The sequence below is a fragment of the Rhea pennata genome, chromosome 3, assembly GCF_028389875.1.
Source record: "Rhea pennata isolate bPtePen1 chromosome 3, bPtePen1.pri, whole genome shotgun sequence".
NCBI classification, from domain to species: domain Eukaryota; kingdom Metazoa; phylum Chordata; class Aves; order Rheiformes; family Rheidae; genus Rhea; species Rhea pennata.
In genome coordinates, this window is record NC_084665.1 from 20,580,913 (window position 1) to 20,604,878 (window position 23,966).

At 37.2% G+C, this 23,966-nt stretch overlaps 1 protein-coding gene across 7 annotated transcripts in view; it reads left to right on the forward strand.

Moving 5' to 3' along the window:
• The window catches only part of KIF16B (kinesin family member 16B), a 146,627-nt gene that overhangs the window by 105,186 nt on the left and 17,475 nt on the right, over window positions 1–23,966 (forward strand). For 5 of the 7 annotated variants that reach the window (XM_062571746.1, XM_062571747.1, XM_062571748.1 and 2 more), the window contains one exon: window positions 1,958–2,047. The exons of the other annotated variants lie outside the window; for them this stretch is intronic. In XM_062571746.1, the coding sequence (XP_062427730.1) occupies window positions 1,958–2,047 (90 nt within the window). The remainder of the gene's footprint in view (window positions 1–1,957; window positions 2,048–23,966) is intronic. 7 annotated transcript variants of the gene reach the window in all.

Below are 23,966 nucleotides of genomic sequence, written 5' to 3' on the forward strand. Positions count from 1 at the left end.
AATTCAGTTCGAAATGCTAAAAAATAGAATTAAGACAAAAACAGAGCATAAATAATGAGTAACATCATTATTTTATGATTATTCATTACAGTCTAATGTCTGGTTAAATATTTAAATTGCAAAGCAATTTACATAAAGTAGTTATTCAGAACAAAATCATTAATTGCTTAATTAAGGTCAGTGTAGTGCATGTATTCCTGAATTACTACTTGTTTGTCGTTAAATGTAAGTATGCATCTTAGATCCATTCACCTCATCTGTAAAGTCTGGGACACTGTTAACAATTATTGAGAGAGGATAACAGCATGAATTTCTTGTAAGGAGATACAGTCCATCATGCAGATGTCTTAGTAGCAGTGAAGCATGTTGATGACATGAAAAAAAATCTTTGTAGTAGTACCATTCAAAGAAGGAGGAGTAATCAATTTGCATTGTGCAGACTTTTTTGAAAAACTTAGTTTTATTATTTGTAAAAAGGAAAATTATGTTGTGAGAAGGCCAGTTTCATTTACTTCCCCTCTTATTTAAAAAACAACAAAAATACCCAAGCCTAGTTCCTTATGTCATATAATGCATAGTAATTTTTGCTTTCCAAAACACATGCAACAGTTTCACTGTTCTGTATCCACCAAGGAAGGCAGAGGTGCAGGGGAAGGATGTACCAGAGGTCAAGCTGTTGAAAACGTGAGCCAGCAGTTGTCAAATATTGTGCATACATGTAGGTTTTATTGTTCCAGTTTCTCTTCTCTTACAGTGTTATCCTGCTCCATTGGCATTTTTTATCTCCTTGTAACTTTTATTAGATGCTCAGTTCTAAGATACTATTTTTTTTTTTTACTTTGTGACTCACTTTAGTCCTGTATCTTTGTGAAATACATCTTATGAAAATGCTTATTTTTGATCTCTGTGCGTAAAATCATTGTTAGGCAATGTAGTATTACTTACTAGACCCATTAAATTAAAAAAAAAAAAAAAAAAGGCTTTCAGGTGTAGGCAGTGACACTCTTTTCTCCCACTATACCAGTTCATCTAAAAAAAGAAATGTCTGCCTCTCTCTACAGCATTGCTTAGATCCTTAGATCATCAGAGCTGCAGAAAGACTTCTAACTCTGTAAAATCAAAGGCTCTAGTCATAGCACTTTTATGACCCACTTATGAGTTTCTTTCATTTCACCTAATTTCAGGCAGAGAAAGATTTTTTCTCTGAAACTCCTTTTGTCAACTTCTCAGTTCCAGTGAGAATTTTGGGTCTAACCAATGGCAAACTTGGTTTGTTCTCCCACTCCACTCCTGTTGCTAAGCATTTTATTCATAGGAGTACTTCTGCGGATTTTAATGAAACTTCCTATATAAATGGAATGTTTATCAACATATTCATGACATAGGCCCAAAGTGTTTTTAAAGGAACATCTTCTACTGAAAGCCAGCATATATCATTTTTTTACCCAACAAACTAGGGCCACATTCTACCTGAAAATTCACTCTGTGTATGTTTGAGAAACATGTATGTATTGTGTGTGTGTGTGTGTGTATTTATTCATATATAGTCATATATATATTCATAGAAATGCATATATTCTCACATATAGAGGCACTAGATTTGTGCTACATACTGTTCATTAATGGAACACCCAGTGACTGGAAGGCTGTGAGCTCCATAACTGCACCACGAAATGATTTAGGATATTTTAATATGTTCACAGAGTTGGCAGACCACTGCAGAATGTGGAATAAATGTGTTCAGTTTTTTGGTTTGCAATCAGTGCTCCTTGTTAAATAAAGTTCAGTCACTGTAGTAAAAGAAAATTTTAGTAAACCTATAAAACTGTATGGAATTTAAGGGAACTATGAATTACCCATTTTAATCTAACAGCCTTGAATGCTGCATGCTTTTTGGTATTGTGTACTGTGTGTTTTTACTTTCTTCTGTTTTTTCTTTTTATACTGTCTGATATAGATAACAGTTCTGGATGAGACATGGACAGTATTCAGGCGATACAGTCGTTTTCGGGAAATGCATAAAACTTTAAAGTTAAAGTACCCAGAGGTAAGTTTTGGTAAAACTGCTTCTTGAGGAAAGAGTGGAAGCAGTCTTGAAAACAGAGTTTTTGAAAGAAGTATACCCAAAGACATTTTTCTCAGCTCTGTGCTCTTAGTTTGAGATTGGCAAGCCCTTCAGTAGTCTGAAGCTCCAAGGCTGCTAGATGCAAGATGAATGGTTGCATGCTGTTGCTGCAATGCGACTGTGACTAACTGTGCAGCCTCTAACCATTAATTCCCTCTACTAATGATTGGTGCTGTTTCCTGGAGGTTTCTGTGTTGTTCACTGCAGAATACTTGCAGTCATATCCTGTCAATCTGACAGCTCCTCATTTAAAAGAGGTACGTTGTTTCATAGATACCCTGTTGTAATAGTGGCTTCCAGGTTGCTGTAAAATGGAAAATTGATCTTTCTGACCACCCCTGAGACTCTGAGTATTCAGGATATGAAGAGCTATGCCCTACAGAGTCTTAGTTCATTGAAGTGAACGTTTCAGAATCACGAAATAGTTGGGGGTGGCAGACGCCTCTGGAGATCATCTGGTCCAACTATCCTGCTAATTTAGGGCAGGTTGCCCAGGATCATGTCCAGTCAGGTTTTGACTGTTTCCAAGGATGGAGACTCCACTACCTCTCTGAACAACCTGTTCCAATGTTCAGCCACCCTCACAGTAAGAAAGTGTTTTCTTGTGTTCAAATGGAGTTCCCTGTGTTTCAGTTTGTGCCTGTTGCCACTTGTTCTGTCGCTGGCCACCACTGTGAAGAGTATGACCCCATCATCTCTACAGCTTGCTATCAGATGTATATACATCTTAATAAGATCCCCCCTGAGTCTTCTCTTTTCCAGGCTGAACAGTCTCAACTCACAGCCTCTCATATGGGAGATGTTCCAGTCCCTTAATCATCTTTGTGGCCCTTTGCTGGACTCGCTGCACTTTGCACTGTGAAGTCCTGTAGTGGACCCAGCACTACAGATGTGATCTTACCAGGGCTGAGTCAAGGGGAAGAATCATCTCCCTCAACCTGCTAGCAATGCTCTTCCTAATGCAACCTAGGATACTATAGGCCTCCTTTGCTACGACAGTGCATTGCTGGCTCATGGTCAGCTTGTCCACCAAGCCCTAAAGGTTCTTCTCTGCAAAGCTGCTCTGCAGCTGGTCACCCCCCACTTCCCCAGTTATCCCTCTCTAGTGCAGGATGTTGCATTTCCCTTTGTGAGCTTGGCTCGTTTCTCCAGCCTGTCAAAGTCATTCTGAACTGTAGCACAACCTGCTGGTATAGCACCCACTCCTCCCAGTTCTGTGTCATCAGCAAGTTTGTAAAATTTTAGTTCTTGGTTTCCCTGTCTATTTTTTATTTATTAATATTTTCCTTCCTTTCTCCTTATTTCCTTCGATCATGTAAGAAATAAAATATTCAAGTACTTGAAGTGATACTGTTTTGAGAGTTACCACAAAAAAACCTAGGCCACATATTCATGGGAAATATATTTAAAATCATTATTATATTTAATAGGGAGAGAATGAATTAGTGTACAAAAACTTTCTTGGTCTTTGCTGACATATTCTTCGAGCTAAAAACTAATTGAGCAAGGAAAGACTTTGAGGTTTTAAAAGTAAAATAGACTAGATTTTGTGGAGATTATACACCTTAAAATCACTCCCATTCCAAAACAATTTGAAAACCAGAAACTGAAACTTCCATGCAGAAAAAATCTGCCATGTTTAGAAAATATGAAAATTGTGATCCTTTTCTGAAAATTTTCAGTTTTCTGTTCAAGATCATTTTAAACTTTTAAAAATTTTTTGAACTGTTCTCTTTACACAGATGCTTTAAAAATATTTTTGAAAGAATATCAGTCATATTTTTTGATTCCAATGAATTGCCAGATACATCCTAGCCAAAGGATAATATCTCTTAGTAACCTTTATTTTTTTTCCCCCGTGGATTTTGTTTTCCCTTCTCCACACCACTCATTTTGTATATTTCTTACACCCCCTTTCTCTTAAATCAAGAAGCCTTTCCTTCACTCATATCTTTCTTTAACTTATTGTTTATCAGACTTTTTCCTGTTGAAAGCTCTAATTAGTTGTTCCTCAGACAGAAGTTGTTTCATCTCTTCAGTCATTCTAACTGGAATGAATTCCTTTAGAGATAGTGGCTAAAGAAAATTGTTTGCAGTTTATCACTCTATAAAAAGAGCGAGAGAGAACCCCTTTCCCTTTCTCAGAGTAAAGTTTTGCTATGTACCATATTTCCAGCCCTCCTTGTTTTCCATTTTGTGGGAGCAGGGCAGTGCTTGCTGCAAAAGAAAGGGGCCACCAAAACCCTGGCTTGACAATAGCACCTTCTGTGGATTTCTTACCAGTTTTGAGCAAGAGATGTAAGGTCCTCAATGTTATATTACCTCTATACTTTTCCCTAGAACAATCAAAGGTAAATAATTATCTTTCCTCCTATGGAAAATGTATTTGAAATAGAAAGCAATTTTCATTCTCTTTCTCTCTCTTTCTCTCTCTTGCTCTCTTGCTTTTTTTTTTTTTTTAAAAACTTCTTCCCTCTGTTGGCAGTCATGCTTGTAAGGTCAATATACTCTCTTTTTTAATGTGCTGATTTGTTTCTTATCAACGTATTTCTCTTCCCATGTATCTGTGTCTTAGGTAAACTATTGGAGATTGACATCTGGTATATTCATGGAATTACTAGTTTAACTACATAGATAACAATTTCAAAATTTCTTATCTCTGCATAGGAATCACATTATAGAATGCTGTAGTAAGATATTTGTTCTCTTCTCAACAGTTTTTATACAAGTTAGGGAAAATGCCAAGTCTTACAAGTTGCCAGTATACTGTTTCCTAAACCATGATACTCATTAGAGAAGCACATGTTTTGGTGTTGTAATATATGTTTAATCACTTTACTTTCTGAAACAATCTATGGCTTTACCATTTTCTTCTTCCAGATGTTATCTAACCCCCACTTTACAATAACCGTAGATACTAATTCTCAAGCAGATTCAAGTATGCATGTCTTTGCTGTATGCGAAGCACACTGAAATTTAGGAGAAGTGAGATACGCAGTTTATTGTGGCATCATCTAATGAATATACTGTTTTTATGGTAGTTTTCATCCTGTGACTCCGGTACCTCCACTGGAACCCTTGCTGCTCATAGCGCTGATGTTGTCTTCCGTATTTTGTACAGCAGGGAGTGTTATATTCACTCCTGCTTTGAGGATTATGGCACTACAATGGCAAGTTTGTGGGCAGAGGAAACCTAGCTAGTGTCTACGCGGTTTCTAGCAGTTCCACGAACTAGTGTGCCCTTGTTTATCAGAGGGGAAGAGTATGTCATGATCGATGAAGTACATAATATGATGCACTGAAGTAAAAGTGTGGCGTTTGTTTTCTTCAGAGGAATTTCATTATCAGTGTTATGTATCTGAATGATCTATGGCTTTCCCTATTTTTACCTTTACTTAAAATACCCTTAATTAATGGTAATTTAGGATTAGTTTTGCAAAGTGGGAAGAGATTTGGTTCATTTGACAAATGGAAGATCATCTATCTGCTTCTGTTGATCTGTCATTGACTTAATTTGCGATTTACTATGACATTAGAGTACATTTTAATACAAATTTGGCGAAATTGCTTCCTTAGTTACTGTATATTATTCCAAAGAAGTTTGTTTCTTAAAAGTAATGGTATCAGAATCCATCAGAGTTCAATTTTATTTTACATAGCTCACCTTCTAACTTGAAGTTAATATTTATAATGAATAGAGAAAAATATTGTGTACATGTTTAATATGAGTGTCCTGCTTTTAGAAGTGAACTTTATAGCTCATTAATTGCTCAGCTCTGAGTACAACATCAGTATTGTAATAATTTGCTGATCTTGCATTTTGTGTTACTGCCACTGAATTTCCATAGGGAATGTAGTGGAAAATGGCTTTATTGGGAAGGTTTAAAAAACAGGGGAAGAAGAGGGAAGGAAAAAAAGAAAAAGCTAATCTTTTCAAAGGCAGAAACTCTAATATTGATGAATCTTGGAATATGCCATATATTTTATATAGCTGCATATTTCATTTTATGTAAACAAATGGATGTTGATAACTGGGTATCTAATTGAAATATGTTTCATGCAAATTTTGAAAGATTGAAGCTGCACCAGGGTGATAATGTGCCAGAAGCAGTTAAGTATTTGCATTTTAACAGTGCCTGTTTTATTAGGTCTTCATGATTGTCATTTGCACAGTTTCAGCTTTCTTACGCTACTGGTTTGCTAATGACTCTCCTATTATTTGGGGAATTTTAATTAAGACCATACTTAATTCTTAGCTGCCATAGACTCTGTAATGAATATACTTTCTATTGTTTGTCATCAGTCAGAAACAGGAACAAATAGGCTTTTTAACTGAGAAGTGAGAGCTTTCAGCGTAATACTCTCCTTTTCTGCCTTATTCATCTTTTCTCATCAGATCATAGTTTTGAAATATTACTGGAGTAATATTTCTGCACAAAACTTTCCATTCCTGGTCTCTATCTTGCTTTGAAGATAAACTTTCTCTCATTTCTGTTGGTTCAACAATGTAGTGTTGTGATGGCCAGTGCACTCCTCTTACTAATACTTTCTATCCTCTTCCCTCTTTCAAAAGACAGCAGAGGAACAGTTTTGTATTTATTTTTCCATACCTGAATCCAAGATTTGAAGTCTCTCATGTATTTGGGAGTCCTTAGTTCCCACTTCTATTCAAGTATGTAGGCATGATCTGGCCTGGTTTTGTGGGGCTTTCACTGTAGGCTTGGCTTATGGAGTTCCTTGTCAATCTTCTTGAGACCTTTCTCCCTGTGCATAAAAGTCTCTACATGACATTAAAGGAAGCACTGCCAGATAATATTGAGGCAATTTTATTCCTGCTAGTGATCCTAGTCTTAAAATTTTATTAAATCCTTATGAAACTCACTAAAGAGAGGTTGAAATGTGTATTTGCATTTATAGATTCATTCATGAAGGTAATGGTATATGTGTGGAGGCAAGATTTCTGTAGGAGTGCTAAAGCTATTGACTTTTAGCTTGTTCAGTAGAATGTAATTTAAGTAGTTGTGTATGAGGTATGTAGATAGGTATATAAATATATATTTGTATCTTTCACTGTCTAAAGCACAAGAAAGGGCAATATATAATTTTAAAAGAATTTTAGGTTACCATTAAGCCAATTTTTTCTTCCCCTTGTCTGTCTTACGTTGTCTTACCTAAGCAGATAGTTGTATAATATCTGTATCTAAAGCAGCAGGAAGGTCTATGTAAACTTAAAATTTCAAACCAAAGTTATCATATGATCTGCCTCTATGCCTATGTATGCTGTTCCCACTAGGGAAGTGAATGCATGAGATGTATTGCAGTAACACAGCTAATACCATGAATTATGGAAATTAAGATTAGAGACTGCTGCTGTGGGAGTGTTGTTTGGATGGTAAGGTCTTTCAGGTACATTAAGTACTGAATAGTAAAAGTTATGTTTTATAACCATTAGGAAAAAGTGCTATCTGTCTGGAGTCTTTTTTTTCTTTCTGTTCTGGAGGAAAGGCTTGTATCAGTAGTGTGAATGACAGTCAGATATTCATTGGTACATTGCCTTTTTATTCCTGAAGGCAGTATCCTCTGCTTATAAGAAATTTCTTTGTTTAACAGAGTATCTTTGAGTGAATTCAAGGTCATTGTCAACTGTAAGTGTAAGTAGGCGTTCTCTTGTTTTGCGTATGTACAAGAACTACATCAAACTCAAAAAGCAGAAAACAAATATTTTAGAAAAGATATGTGAATGTTTCTGAATATATGTAGAATTCAATTTTTTTCAAACTTATTTTTTTTTCAATAATTTGAACTATTTCAGATTTTTGAAAATCCAAAGTAGTTGTTCCACCTTTTTTTCTAAAAATATTTTGTATCTTAGGGAAAAGATACAAAAAAAGTTTTGTATCTCCATGAAAGCCAGTTCCTGGTTCATCCAGCCATGCTGCCCATGACTGCCCAGCTTTGCATAGATGTTTGCTATTAAAATATAACACATATGGGTTTTATAGCCCTTTCTAAAGTTCTTTTATATACTTCTCTAATTCTACTTACTATTTAGAAGTAATTCCACCTCGTAATAATGGATAAAGATGCATGTTGTTCACTCGAACCACCACTGACTGATTTCGCTGTCCCTGTCTTTCTCCTCCATATTCTGTTTTTGGGTGACTGCCAGATAAGAGTCTCCATTTTCTTTTTGTTTAATGGCCCATACTTCTGTTGTTATTCATAAATCATAAGTAGAAGTTGTCTTCAACCTGAAATGCTGGCACAGTTAGGAACAAGTTTGAGGTGAAAACATTAGTTTGCAGGAGAGCACCCTTGCATTCTAAAAGAGATTCTCTCTGGGATCCCTGATAGAGAAATGCAGCTTTTTATAACTTCCACCATATGGTTAGTTTGATTTTTTTTTTTTTTTTTGTTTTATTTTGGGGTTTTTTGATAGTCACAAGGAGGAAAAATTATAGTAATAACATGGTCATAGAACAACTTGTGCATAAAGTTTATTTTTTCATTTATGTGACTGTGCATTGAATGCAAAGTGTGTATGCATAGAATGCAAAGTTCTGGACATACGGATGTTTGTAATGTTCAGCTGCGGGGAGTGTGAAGCGCTACACCTGTGAAGAAATGTAGCTACAAACTTCTAAGATATTTAAAATTAGTTTGTTCTGAAATCTTAAATGCATATGCCAAACTCTTGATCCATCTGTGACTGAAACCCCAATCCTACGACAGGTTCAATGACTGTTGAGATTTATTTTTAGAAATTATTGTGACCAAGAAACAACTTTTAAAAAGTTACATGTATTAGTGTGTTATGAGGTATATAGTAATGAAGGCAATGTTACAAACCTTACTGCAAATGTACTTACTACAAATTACTTCCATACTTGAAAATTTGACCTAGTCAAGAAATAAACTTACTGATGTATTTTGGCTAGACAGGAAAGATGTTTCTTGATATTAATTAGCAAACTGTTTTTTTTTTTAATGAAGCATACTGAAAGCATAACAAATCTAATATGTTAACCTTTAGACAAGCACCAAGCACTATAAACAATCTAGAGGCTATTTTTTATAGCAAACTGCATATTTGAGCACAGATTAGAATGGCAACTGTTTATACCATTAATTACTGTGCTTGTAAATAGCAAATGCAATAATGTATATTAAAATAATATCCCTGGTAGAGTTACAGTAGTGTACAAAAGCATATAGAAAATAGTTTCTGAAATAGTTATCATAAAATAATGACAGACCTTAGTTTTTACTTTCTAGTTGGGAGCTTTGCTAGCCTTAATAATGTATCTTTCCATAAATATTGTACAGAAAATAAAACAATATTTTTTAGGATCCATATCTGTCTGTAAACCTTATAATGCTCTTATAAAAGCATGTGATTATAGCCTTCACCTGTATTCAGTGCAAATTACAAAAATTATGGTATAGATAGTTTTACATTTTTGCGTTTATATTCTTGTCACCTGTAACAACCAGTAAGCACCGAATTATGTTGTTATTTTGTCACATACCCTTTTCCAACTCACCTTCCTAATTACTCTCTTCAGAGAATTCTAAAAGCCTGTACTTTTATATACATATTACTTCCACATCTTCTTTAGTTTGCCACTAGCTACATTTATTAAATTACAGAAGTAATTTAATAGGTAAATCAACAAATGTTCCATTTGGCCTTTTTCTGCAGCAAGAGACTTTCTGCCACTGATATCTTCAAAAGAATTTTTAGGACTTTTTAGTACATTGATCTGGGGACATATATGAACATGAGAGAATTTGTACCCATACATAAAGTGCAAAGAACACTGCTGCTAACCACATCATTCAGTTCAGTGCAAATTTGATGGCGGGGAAGTGTATTTATTATGTGTGGCCTCTCTGGATTCGTAATCAGTCACAAGGACATGAGAAGGTGACACATAGCAAAAACATTGGTGTATTTGCTTCCAGCATAATACATAATTCCCAATCAATTTCTAGTGGGAAAATAAATTCAGCATCTGCATTTCTTGCCACAGAACTGATTCTGAATATGGAAGAGCTTTGTGAAAGACTTGCTTTGGGATTAAATTGTGATTTTTTTACTATTTGTTGTGCTAAATTTATGCAGCAACATTTTCTTGGATTGGTACAGGCAATTCTGCAGTAATATACTTTCTATCCCCCCATCCTTGCCTTCTTCCGCCCGCTTCCCACCTGTGTTGTGGCTGATGATGAGACCTATTTTTGTCTGCCCTGGGAAGCTAATGAAACCTGTGAGCTTCTAAATGGTTTTATAGGAAAACAGCATTAGCTTTATAGACCTTACTTCTGATAAATTAAGCAAAAGATGAGATTAACCTGCAGGTAGAAGTCTAATGCCAGATTTCACTGATCACACTACAAAAAAGTCTTACATATTAGTAAAGTAGAAATTGAAGAAAAAAGTATTTTAGGAGGGTGAATCCTTCATCTCATAGTTCATGAAGCATTTGACAGCATAGTTGCTTTGATTATTTGATAATCTGATTTTCAGTGCTCTGCTCAGTTGTCTGGTGATTTTGCATGATATCAAAATGTTCATGTTGTTTTGTCAGTCAAGTAGTTTCGTATGGATAATAGCTATTTGTGAGAAAGGTATATCTCAAAGAAGAAAAATTCCTAGACAATTTTACTTGAGTTTTAGTTGCTCGCTGAGATTCAACCATATCTTGGCTGCTCCTGAACATCTTTAGGCATTGAGAGTATTTTGTGCTGTAGCCCTCTGTCTGTGTTCTACCTGCTTAGTGGAAGGCAGAGGGGAGGATTGGACTAGATGATGATGATGATTGTTCTTATTTTAATACATTGCCTTCCTGTTGATGATTTTAAGACTTCTGCTCAATTACCATCTGTTGTTATTGACTGTCTCTTTAACAATCATGTAGTGGTTTTGTGAAGAAGAACTTGGTCTCGTTATGATGCTTGGGTTGCTAGATTAAGCAGGCTTTTCAAATTGAATCCTTTCAGCTGATTGAGACAAACTGTAACTCCAGTTCATGTGACAATATTCAGATTAATTTTGAAGCAACAGTGTAACTAGTAATAAAAACTGTCTATTTCCAACTGTACTGCCTGATGCATTTTCTCCTTACCCATAGAGATGGTATGGACAAACTTGCAGATGTGAAGTTGTGAGAAATTTCTTTCTCTGCTTAATCTGAGGGATTATCCCAAGCTTTGTCTGGCCTTCTGTGGGAACTGAGCGCAGCATATCATAGGATTGTACTCTCTTTGTACTTTGGAGCCACTGGGACAATGAATAGGGAGATGCAGGTTGCAGATTTTGCAGCATACTAAGAATATTGGGCTATTTATTTTGGCCTTCCTCTATTAAGCAAACGAAAGATTTACAGTCTAAATGGGTTTGAGATATAGATGGCAGTAAACTGTTGAGGATCCAATGAGATAAATCTGAAGTAATGTCACTGCAAGAAAGAAAAGTTCTTGGAGAACACTTTTCTGCCCCTGTATTTGATAACAGATGTTATATATTTGAATGTAAATATATGACTTGTAGTTTGTTTAGCTGCTCTTGAAGACTCAAAGAAGATGCATATACTATGCTGAAGTGTTGATTGCATCATTCCTGGTGTGGGACTGAAAGGCTGAATTTAAGCATGGTTCTTTATCTCCCTAGACCCTACCTGTATTCATTACAGAGAGATCGATGTCACAGAATCACAGAATGGTTGAGGCTGGAAAGGACCTCTGGAGATCATCTGCTCAAGCAGAGTCACCTACACCATGTTAGACAGGATCGCGTCCAGGCGGATTTTGAATATCTCCAGATAAAGAGGCTCCACCAGCTCTCTGGGCAACTTGTGCCAGTGCTCCGTCACTCTCACAGTGAAGAAGTTCTTCCTTATATTCAGGCGGAACTGCCTGTGTTTTTGTTTGTGCCCGTTGCCTCTAGTCCTATCGCTTGGCACCACTGAAAACTGTCCAGCCCCCTCCTCTTGACACCCTCCCTAAGGTATCTGTAGACATTGATAAGATCCCCTCTCAGTTTTCTGTTCTCAAGGCTCAACAGGTCCAGCTCTCGCAGCCGTTCCTCATAGGGCAGGTGCTCCAGCCCTCTCATCATCGTAGCCCTCCGCTGGTCTCTCTCCAGTGGCTCCATGTCTCTGTCATACTGAGGAGCCCAGAACTGGACAAAGTACTCGAGATGAGGCCTCAGCAGGGCTGAGTGGAGGGGCAGGATACCTCCCTCAGCATGCTGGCAACACTCTTCCTAATGTGCCCCTGCAGACCTTTGGCCTTCTTGGCTACAAGGGCATATTGCTGGCTCATGGTTAACCTGTTTACCACCATAACTCCCAGGTCCTTTTCTGCAGAAAATGCCTCCACAGGTCATTTCAAAGAATTTAAGCCAGTCTTCTGCTCTGATCTTCCCACTGGAGGATCCTACACATCTTTCAGGGAGCAACAGGATGGGGGCTATTCCACAAGGAGACAAGTCAGGAACCAGGCGTGGCAGTAGCACAGGCAACAGCCGTGACCTCACTGACCAGGGTGCAGTCCAAGAGTATCTTAGCAGGGTTTGATTGGTGGTAGTAAGAGATTCTGTTAATAGTCAATGATCATCTGGCAAGATGAGATAACAAAGTCAGGTCTGGGGTCCATTCAGGAAGTCCAGTCAACAAGTCAGGACAGAAAGAGGTCTGAGGACAGGAGTGCCTACAGCATAGGTCTGAGGTCCATCAAGGAGACAGAATTGGAGACCAGACAACCTACAATGTAGATCTAGGGTCCATCCAGGAAGTCCAAGGCAGCAGGAGACCAGGCTGGGCACAGCTATGTCCGCAGCATAGCTTAGGCAACAGTAGGAGCCTGAGCATGAATGAAGCTCCTGAACCAGTTAGTAAAGAGTGCATAGGTGATGGTCCCAGGGCAGGCTGGTAAGGGCAGCTAAGACTTACTAGTGCACTCAGGGCCCTCGCAGTGTTTCCATTCTCTTTAGAGAGAGGCTAGCCCCCTGGTCAGTTCTGATGAATTCTACCTTGTCTCCCAAAGAGTGAGCTGCTCTACTGGGCCATGGAGAACCCAAGCAGTAAAATTTATTAGACATCTCTGCCTGACATAAATCAATAAATGCAATCTTTCATGGTTTAATATGAAAATAAACATAAAGAAATGGTGGCTCTCAAGAAAAATATTAAGCTGCAGGTGTAGACTTGAAAATAACAAGGAGGAGAAAACTGAAAGTGAAGTATGCTGTTCAGTGTACAGTAGGGCATATCTCAGAACCATAGCCAGAAGTAATACTGCAGAAGCAGGCTGTCTTGCCACCTTTGAGAAACAAAATCCAATGGGGGGATGTCCACGACGGGAATGCTGGTGAGATAAAAAGCACACCTTTCAGTAGGTGCAAAGCTTTGGGAGCCACTATTCAAACAAAGAAGGCTGTGAAACAATTCCTGTGTTTTTAAAGCAGACAAATGGGAGCACGATCTCAAATTAGACTCAGCATTTCAGGGTTGAATCCAATGATCCAACTTGAAATGAATTCACCTTTTTGTCCGAGGCATTTAATTAATCCCCTATTATCTCTAAATAGTTATGACACTATGAATGATGAAGAGAATCAAAGCTACAGTTCTGTTCTGGTCAGTTGCTTCTAAAGAGAGACTATTGCTTTCTATCATAGTTACTTCTAGTTACTATTGGGTATTAATGATACTTTCATGATTATATCGTTCAGTGCTGTCAGCAATGCAGAGCTGAGGCTGTTTGATTGGGTTCTCTGTATTTTCTACAAAACACTTAAAATTTCTTTCACACTTTATCTTAATACAGCATGTCCTAGTCTTGTTACATCTTTTTTTCTGATTAAAAGAGAAAAAAACCCAACAATGTTGTAACAATATGTTAAATCCTTAAATAACCAGCTGTGCACTCAATTTAAACTCTGATTTTATTTATTTATTTAAATCTGGGAATAAATAACAATATCTTTACTTGTAAGGTCAGCCAAATAATTGACTAGTACCAGAACTATTAAAATAATTGCAAACTACTGTACTTCAGGTTTTTACTTACATATTTAGAGTAGCATCATTTTCATTCTAATTATACCTGAAAGGACTTATGTGCTATAACTTCTTGTGAGGACCCAGTAGAAAAACTGTGATTTTGTATCTTGCCCCTGTTTTTCTGGGTTACTAAAACTTATGTATGTGGAATAGCATCATTTGTTTATACACAATGATGTAGTTGGTTGTTGGGTAGAGAAATTTTATAGCGTTTTAGAAATCAACGGATAGATAGGAATTGTGAAGTTGCTGATGTGTATCCCCAGACACAAGTACATGCAATAGTAAAACACATCCCTGTTTCCCTGTTTTTCTTCCCTCAGATCATGATATTAGCTTCAAAATCATTGTGTTTTAATCAGGTGTGGTTTGGGGGTTTTGTATATGAAGAATGTGCGCAGGCCTTGCTTTTTGAGCATTTCTCTTCAAGTGATTTATCAAAACTTGATACAAATACACACTCTCACATATTATAAAACAAATATACATTCTCACATATTTGCATGTCTTGGGGATTTCAAGGATAGTACTAAATTGGGTAATGTACATGAATCTCATGGTAACAATAATCTTCCTGGTCCCTGTAGTTGCTCTGAGTTGCTCTTTCTATCCCATAGATTCAAAATCTTATGACAGACAAATTCCTGAAAACATGTCCGTCATGTTTATTACATTTAGACAAGGTTAGCTTTCGTTTTAAGCTTTACTGTGGACAACATTGATAGTGACGGAAAAATCTCAAATTTGTATGGGGCTTCTAGCTTGTTTTTAATTCTATGTTGAATTAGATAGTTTTGCAATGTCTGTAAGACTAGACTTAAGTGAAAATTTAGGCTATGTGGCTGTAAAACACTATTATTGTTGGAGAGGGAGAGTCAATAGTTCCTTTCAAACTTGCAGTTTGTATACTTGGAATGTTGTTTCTATCATTTTAAACTATGCAGAAGACTAGCTAACTTCTCTTTATAATCAGTACAGCGTGTTGTAAGAGTTGCTGCTTTATATCTGTAACAAATCAAACTTAGAGGCATACTATTTACTTGTTTGGAGATATATATCTCAATGACAGCTATTCTTTAAGACCCTGAGATCTGCCATTAATTTTGAGTATTCAGAAAGTTATCCATCTAGTCTGCTGTAGAAGTTACTGCTGCTCTTTGATGAGTTTTCACTATTAGCATTTCCCAAAGGCAAGGGTGTCTGAAATTTACAGCATTAGTTGGTCACACGGGACGGGGATGTTTCATAAATGCTGCCAGATGTCATGGAGATGAGCGTCCGTGCAACAAGCAAATCATTTCTGGAAGGTCTGTTAAAACTGCTACAGTGAATTCTCCTCTTGGAACTTATTTGTGTTGCTGAAGTCCAATGGCATTGCATCTTTGTGGTGTAGCACTCAAATGGCCTGATAACTCACGCAGTTTCAGCAGGAATGTGATACGGAACAGGGCAAGGCTTGTATGCAGCCGCTGTGGAGATGCTGGCTGCTGCGTCTGCTCTCCCGTGGGGTACTGTGGCAGTAGCGCTTCCTTAACCTTGCTAGAAATCTGAATGGGAAGATAATGAATCAAGTTGCAGATCATTCTTGAAATGAAAATAAACTGCCATTAAAAGTCCTGCCCCCTCCCCTTTGTTTTTTAGCTCTTTTTGAGAAGTGGTATTTGTGCTACACATTCATGAAGGTTGATCAATGTGTTGAGCTTGGAAGACATGAGCAGTTGTTGCCATTTCTTTAAGGAAGTAAACAAACATCATGATCTGAAGCTGCACTAAAGCATTTAATGTATAGTTTGCAAATCATAGGCTAAAAAGTTAGAGAGTATTTTTTAAACTTGTCCATGCAATCTGTAGGTCAACCTGTATTCCTGTGTCAAGAGTACTGTCTGCTACACAGTAGTGGTGTTTTTTCCCCTAAAAAGAATTTGTTCCTGGAGCAAGGGATAGAAAAAGAAGGCGTTAAAATCAAGGTTACAAGAACATGGTATGTTCTCATTTTTGACATTGTAACCTAAAGGATATTTTTCAAATATGTATAAGAACTAAATTGATTTTTTAATTTGTTTTTGACTAGTTTACATGTGAGATAATGATATCCTTTGCGCTGGCATTTGCCATTCCGCATTATCTTACTTTGCCTTTCTACAGCCTGCTTGGAGAACTTAATGGATTTTCTTTGCCTGTTGGTAAAGGTTACAAAAATTGGCCTTAGTTGATAATTCTGACCTATCTATGTAGTAGTTTAAATTTATAAAGATGCTCTCATTTTATTAGTTTCAAGTTTTTGTAGGAGAGATTAAAATCCCTGAGAAAAGTGCATAATTTTATAGAACCATGAAAGGTTTGCATGAATTTTGATATATCAGTCATTTTTATAGGTGTTCTTTATTTAAATGCTATTGTACTACTTATAATGAACAAAACGATTAAGTAATTTGTCAGATATTATATTCTTCATCATTTATGACTGTATCTTGGTATATTATTGTTCTGACTAGTCTAAAAATTGCTTTTAGGGAAAGAAATATATCCTGTAATGCCAGGTAACTTCTTCGGTTACAGGTAATTTGATTTACTCAATGGCAGAAGGCAGACTAAATGGAGCTAAAATAATGCAATAAACAGTGGCCTCTACATCTCACCATACTACCAGAAAAACATTTTGAATCCAAGTCAGCCTGCATGTTTAAAGTAGAAACTTGGATGTGAGAGTTCTTGGACTTTTTTGATTGTTACAGATCATAATTTTATATGTAGGTGAGCATGATTCAAATGCAGTGAGCTATAATTAACAAAATCCAAAAGATCAGCTTCTGGTGTCCAATCCCACTTGGCGGTTTTGCATCATCGTATAATAGAAGGAAGGTTTTGGGGAGGTTGATAGGAAGATGAATTTTTTTAATGTTCTTATCTTCAATAAAAGTTGCAGTGTTCTTCAGGAAAACAGTTTTGCTTGCCTTGGAGGAAGGTAACTGGAAAGAGTGCCAGCTAGATCTTAAAAGCTCTTAAAAGAGAGTGTGGAAATTGAGGAGGTTACCCAAAATTAGAGACACCAGAGCTATGAGATCTTGCACATCCTGAGAAAATGCTCATGCGTTGGTCAACCCAGAGAAGACTCGTATTTGAGAAATTATGATTTGAACTTGACTTTGTTTGCATAGCCTAAAAATGTGATGTAAATGGTTTTTAGGTTTTTAGGTTTGGTTGGTGGTGGTCTTTTTTTAGGTGGATAGTATATATTCAGGTGATTTATCTTTGACCTCTATTTGATTTTTTTTTTTCTCCTCTCCCACAGAATTTATGAAGTTTATGAAGTTGATTTTATCTGTTCATTAAATTTTAACCTTGTCCCTTGCTTTGGGCTCTCTTGTGAAACTGTAGGGAATAGGTTGTTTATTTGCAGATAAAATATGAGTAAAAATACAGAAGCTTTTTTTTTTTAACCTAGTTATCAAATTCCTAAATATTTAGTGCAAGTTCCTAGTTACAAAACATAGCTTTTGTACAATTTCTTTGGAGTCTGGAAGTCTTGGTACATCTTGAGAAGTTGAGGCGTAAGTTACTTTGTTTAAACTTCAAAAACTAAAACTAGGACAGTTTTTTCTTTCATTACTCACTGCAAAATCAAGTCAGGTGCAGCCACACCAGCTGCAAAACCATGCCACAGTCTTCTCTTTGATTTGTCTCGTCTTTGACATAGAAATCTGGTACAAAGGATCAGAAGTCAGACACGCCCTTTGAAAAATGAGAAAGTTCAGAGTTATGAAAGTAACATAAGAGTTAAAGATGACTGACTGTCTTCCTGATTTAATAGTTAGTATTTCCTTAATTCTCCTTTTTCCTCCTTTTCCTCCCATTTAAATACATCAAAACATTGAAGTACAAAGAGAATTTGAGACGAAAAATTAAAGATGACTTAGTCTGCATCAATGTCTGCCCTGTTTTTCTTCTTGGAAAAAATCCTTTGCCTTATTGTTGGCACTAAAACAGAGATTTTACCTACTAAAAATAATGAGATGTTTCAAATCCTGTAGATTTTTTCCCAATACAGGAAAATGGCACTTTTTAATGTGTTTAGGCAGTGTAACACTTTGAGCAATTTCATGCTTAGAAGTGACAAACCTACGTGAGTGTATTACGTGGCATTTTACTTAGGTCCACTATGTATTGAAGTATCATCTGCAAAATTCTTTGCAAGACTTTTTATTATCGTGTTGTGTTCCACTGTACTGTAAATCCCCTGCACTGAATTAAATCCCGCAGCTCCCTAGCAATCATCCATTAGTGTCAATGAAGAATCTCCAACTAAATATAATAAAAATTAGAGGACACCTTTAAAATGCTGACAGATTGACCTATTCTAAGGTCCCTGAAATGCATGTGCACTGTGTTTGAGGCAGACTCCTACTGCGGTGTCAGAGCCTTCCTTTGCACTGTTTTGGTTTCCAAAAGGCAAGTCTCCAGACTTGCATCTTTTTCCTGAGGCTCAGTAGTGGAAGGGTGTGAAGACGTGTAGTTTCACTTTAAGAGAGTATGTTGCCAAATATGTGTTGTTAGGTATACATTATTTCCAGAAATAGCTGAATCTTAAGGTCAATTAGTTATATAGAATACAAAATAGATGACTAAAGAAAGGGTCATTTACTATTCTGCTGTCTACTCTTATCACCATTAAATACCTGCCAGTTAGAACCAGCCTTTGCTCTGAAATGTGAAGGAAGTATAGGAATCTATTAAGCAGTTTGCAGCTTAGTAGAATAATACTTGCGAGGTATGAAGTGCTTTCCATATAAGGATCTAGTACTGTCTAAAAATGACCATATTAATCTCACAAATTACTATTACATAGTGGGCAAGTATCATTACTTACAGATAAGGTTGCTGAGACACAGATAAATAAATGCCTGCAAGCAATACAAGACCAGAAATAAAATGTATCCTTCATTTGTTATAAAGATATTATGAGTAAATTGCAAATGACTGTTTGCCTCTCACTAAGACTATTACCGCCTGGCAACAGTTGCTAGATAGGATAAAAGTTGTAAAAAGTTGAATGCCTAAAAGTCATTAGGAGCGCTGATGTAGAGCCTTGAGGTGTCTCGTTGTACTATTTTAAAATTATTTTCTGTGAACTTTGGGGCTAAGAATAGTCCCAGTCTTGCCCCTGGTGTGTGTATGCACACATGTGCACACTAGCATGTAAATAATGCAGTTTGTGTTACAGTGAGGGTATAATTAGGCATAGCAGGAAATGCTTCTGCATTCTTGCACATCACATACAGAAGCTTCTCAGGAAATCATTCTAACTCACTGTGTCTGTCAAGCGAGGGAATATGCCTCTTAATTTCCCCTGACAGAAAACACATCACCTCATCAACAGCCCCAGAAAATGACAGAACAGCCAAACTGAAAAAGAACTGATCAGAACTGACTGCCAAAAACTTACATTGCTGCTGCTGTAAGAGAGATTGGAAGAGAAGGAGTATGCTTGAGAAAATTCGGAAAAGGAAAAAACTCACCCTGCTACCTATCATGTCCCACTCTTACCCACTCTTGGTCTTCCTGCAAAAACTTGACTGATGAGGTGGTCAAGGTGTGACCCTTTAAGAATTCATTTGGGCCAGAGAGTACCCGATCATTTAATTCTGAAAGAATAATTTATAGTCTTGAATCTGGATAGTGTACGGTTCTTTTACAGTGTTCAAGCTGAGGCAGACATCTCTGTAGAATCTACACCAGCATGTATTTAAATGGTAGAAGAAGTTCAGTCACATTCCGTGTTATATGTTTTAACCTGTAGAAATGGTAATCGTATTTGAAGTTACTGTGCAATTTCTTAAAAGCGTTGCGCTTGGTGCTAATAAAAATTGATGAATTTATTGAAATGTTTGCTACTGTGATATGGCATAAATGCCAACAACTAAAAAGAAAACAAAAAAGTCCAACAAGTTGTGATGAATTGTCAGGTTTCTGAATTGAGCACAACTTGCTTTACATTCAGAGTCCTGTATGTCAAATGATCCATCAGGATAGGAGATCTTTATAGAAAATTATGGCAACATTTATCATTGTATCAATGTATATATATTACTGGGCTGCTTTTTTTTTTTCTGTTTATAAACCAAAATTACGACAAGATGAAGTGTGTTTGTTTTTTTTGTTGTTGTTTTTTAATGATCACTGTTTATTTCTGGAACTCTTGCACAAAGTATTTTTCCTACAGGAAAGGCAAAGAGTAATTTTTTAAATCAGCGTGACAGCGGTTGATAGTGTATATGTAAGTAGACTGCTTCTGGTAAATATGTTATTGTAACTTTTTATATAAATATATTACAATGGAACAGGTTCTGTTATGCTGAAATTACACAGTCACATAGAGGACTGTATAATTCACATTTCTATATAAATAGTTCTAGTTCTTATGTTACAAAGATAATTTTCAGACTGTGAACAGGGCGCGAGCTGATGCTGTGATGTCTACTTAAGTGGTCAGACAGCCTGGAACCGGAGCCTGGAGAGTTTTGAATGTCGTCTTTTCATTTTGACGGGGATTAGACTCTGCAGTCTGACAGTGTTTCTGCTGTAATGGCAAGCAAGGAAAATTAAGATTGCCATGCCTTCCAGGTAGTATGTTTGCTTTTGCGTCTTGTTGAATATTTTTGCATGTACTGGAATAATTCAGGGCTTCCAGGAGCTGCTGAAGTGATGATGAAATCTGATTCTTGCACCACTCTCCCCAGTGGATCAAATGCCTGAAAGTTTTTGTCGTATAGTTGGGTGGTCATCTGTTATAGTACGCATGGCCTCCATTTTGATTGTGTGATGGACATCTGCCAATCGTGTGGCTAACAGAGGAGCCAGAGGACCCCTGAGAAGGATGGTAGCAAGGAGTAGGCCACAGCAGATGGATTATTCCAGGAGACCTTGGATGTGCATCTGCTGTGTCCAGGCCCATAGAGATGGTGACTGCAGGGGATGGTCAGTGCTTTGTAATGTATGCTCTGCAGGATGCAAAATCCTTCCGTATACATATTTGTATGTGTAGGTATATTCTGTACACATATGTGTATGAGAAGTGTGTATGTGCGTACCAAATATAGTCTGGAACACTGGCATTTTGATATGAATGTAGTTTTTCGTTAAATACAGTTCTTCAAGTTTAAAGTGTTCAGATGCTGGTCCGGGCCAGCAATGAAGTCATGATTTTCATTGAGGTACATTATGTAACTTCAGACATTTCAGAGCCAGGTTACACGCTGAGACCTCTCTTATGTGTTAAACTCATGCCTGTTGTAACGGACTTTTCCTGACTTGGCTTCAGAGATGTGTGCATCTCAGTGATTTGGGAGATGAAGAATGATAGTACTCAGGGACTAGCTACTTCAGGTAGAATGAGTTTAGCAAGACTTACTGGCTGTAGGGGGGGGAAAAAAGGAAAAAGAAAAGAATGAAAGAAAAAACAACCCTTCCTCCTAAGACATATTAAGAAAGGTAAGACATTTTGAAAACAACTTAAAGGCTGTTGTCCATCCCAAAATTTTTTAGAATTTGTCCCAATAATCCTGTAAAAATCAAATTAGGTAAAGAAATCAAATTGAGTTTTAGCTGTAATACTTTGTTTTGACTCTACAGAGTAAGCCTGATGAAGTTGTTGCTATAGCTTTTTTATTTGTGCAAATTAGCTTTTAATAGCAGAGTATTTTAAAAATCTGTTAAAAATCAGTAGTTAAGTATTTATTAGTAAAGAAATATAAAAATGATTTCCCTAGAGCCAGGAGTTTATTGTGGTCATAGTTGTTTTACCTTGCTTGTTTCTAGTAGCTATATGATTCAGTGCTATTTAATAACGTAAAATCTCTGCAGAGGTGGGATTTTGAAGTCCTTGAAAATATTAGCACCTATATTACAGTATAGGTTAAGAAGGAAGGAATAAGTAATGCAGTGAAAGTAAATCCCAAGGACATAATTATAGGATACTGTTTGGCTGTGTACTGCTTGTCCTGTCAACATGAAGAAGCAAGCAGAGAAGAATATGGTTGGAAAATCTTGAGGAATTTATTTGGGGCATGCTGGTGAAATTAGTGTAGAGCAGGCATCTCTTCCACCTCCTCTGGTGCCCCACATCATTTAATATCACTTATCTGAAGAAGTCTAGACATGTCTTTAATGTTATCCAAGTCAGAGTTGAACCAAAGAATAAGGATGAAGTACCTATATTCCAGAATTTCTCTATACTTTAAACATGCCTACATTCAATGTTAATAATTAAGCCCCTTATTTAATTCACTTTACTTCTGCTTATTGTAACCAGTCATAAATTCTCTCCAATTCTGTATATGCTGGCACACTAAAAAATGATGCATCTTGTTTATGATCTTAGTATCCTCAATAGCCAGGGGAATTCATGCAAGAGGCATTTTTACCTAAGGGTTCTGCCTGCAAAATAGCTTCAGCAATACGGATGTGAGGTTGCATATATATGTCTCATACAATGAAAGCTGGAATGAAATGATTTTTGAGCTGCTTTAAATTGCAAATATAAGCTATCTGAAGAGGACTTGCTTTCTTGGGTATCATTCCCAGCAGCAATAGTTTAGCAGACCAGGTTGCCCCATTACTGATACTTGTTACTGACCCTTGAATCTTCAGTGTGTTTTCCTGTATATAGCTGACTAGAACTTGTTCAAATATTTTGTTTGCTAATGCACAAGAAAGAAATACTTTGTCCCTTACTGTTGTTGCCTGATACGGTTCCAACAGGATGGAAAAAAAAATGAAAAGATAATTCTCAGTACCTCTATGGAAGAGCTCCTAAAAGGGCAGATCTAAATAGTCATTTTTGGGAGTTATGCTGGTACCATGTTTTCATTTGCAGTGTGATAAATAGGATTTATCTGTTCGTGTGGATTCTCCTTAGAAATCACAGATACCAACTCCTAGTATGCACACAAAGTCAAATGTGATTGAGTTGCAGTTGAATTACAGCTCAAGTAATGCTTCCAGTGATCTTAGCTGCCAGAATAGTGTACAAGCCTGCTTTCAGCCCGTGCATATTGTGCAGGCAGGTGGGTTAGTTTAAGGCACAATGAAAGCCCCTCAGATTCTGCGAAGGTGTCAGCTGGAGTCCAGCATCATTATCTTGCAAAGCATGACTTCAGTAATAGTTCTTGGATCCAGTGATGTTATGTTTGTGAGATAACGTAAGAACAGAGCAAACAAGTTTAAATGACAGTACAATTGGAGACCAAAATTTTTAAGAGACTGAATGGGATCTTTTAAAATATTGAAAATTCATGAAGAGATCCTTTCTTTCTTCTTTGAGGTGGATTGAGAATTGGCTGAAAGGCAATTCTCAGAGTGTTGTCATCAGTAGCGTGGATTCCAGTTGGAGGCCTGTGGCTAGTGGCGTCCCCCAGGGCTCAGGACTGGGTCCCATCCTGTTCAACTTCTTCATCAGTGACCTGGGTGAGGGGACAGAGTGCCTCCTCAGCAAGTTTGCTGACGATACCAAGCTGGGAGGAGTGGCTGATACACCAGAGGCCTGTGCTGCCATTCAGAGACCTTGACACGCTGGGGAGCTGGGCAGAGAGGAACCTCCTGAGGTTCAACAAGGGCAAGTGCAGAGTCCTGCACCTAGGGAGGAATAACCCCAGGCACCAGTACAAGCTGGGGGCTGACCTTCTGGAGAGCAGCTCTGCAGAGAAGGACGTGGGAGTGCTGGTGGATGACAGATTGACCATGAGCCAGCAATGTGCCCTTGTGGCCAAGAAGGCCAC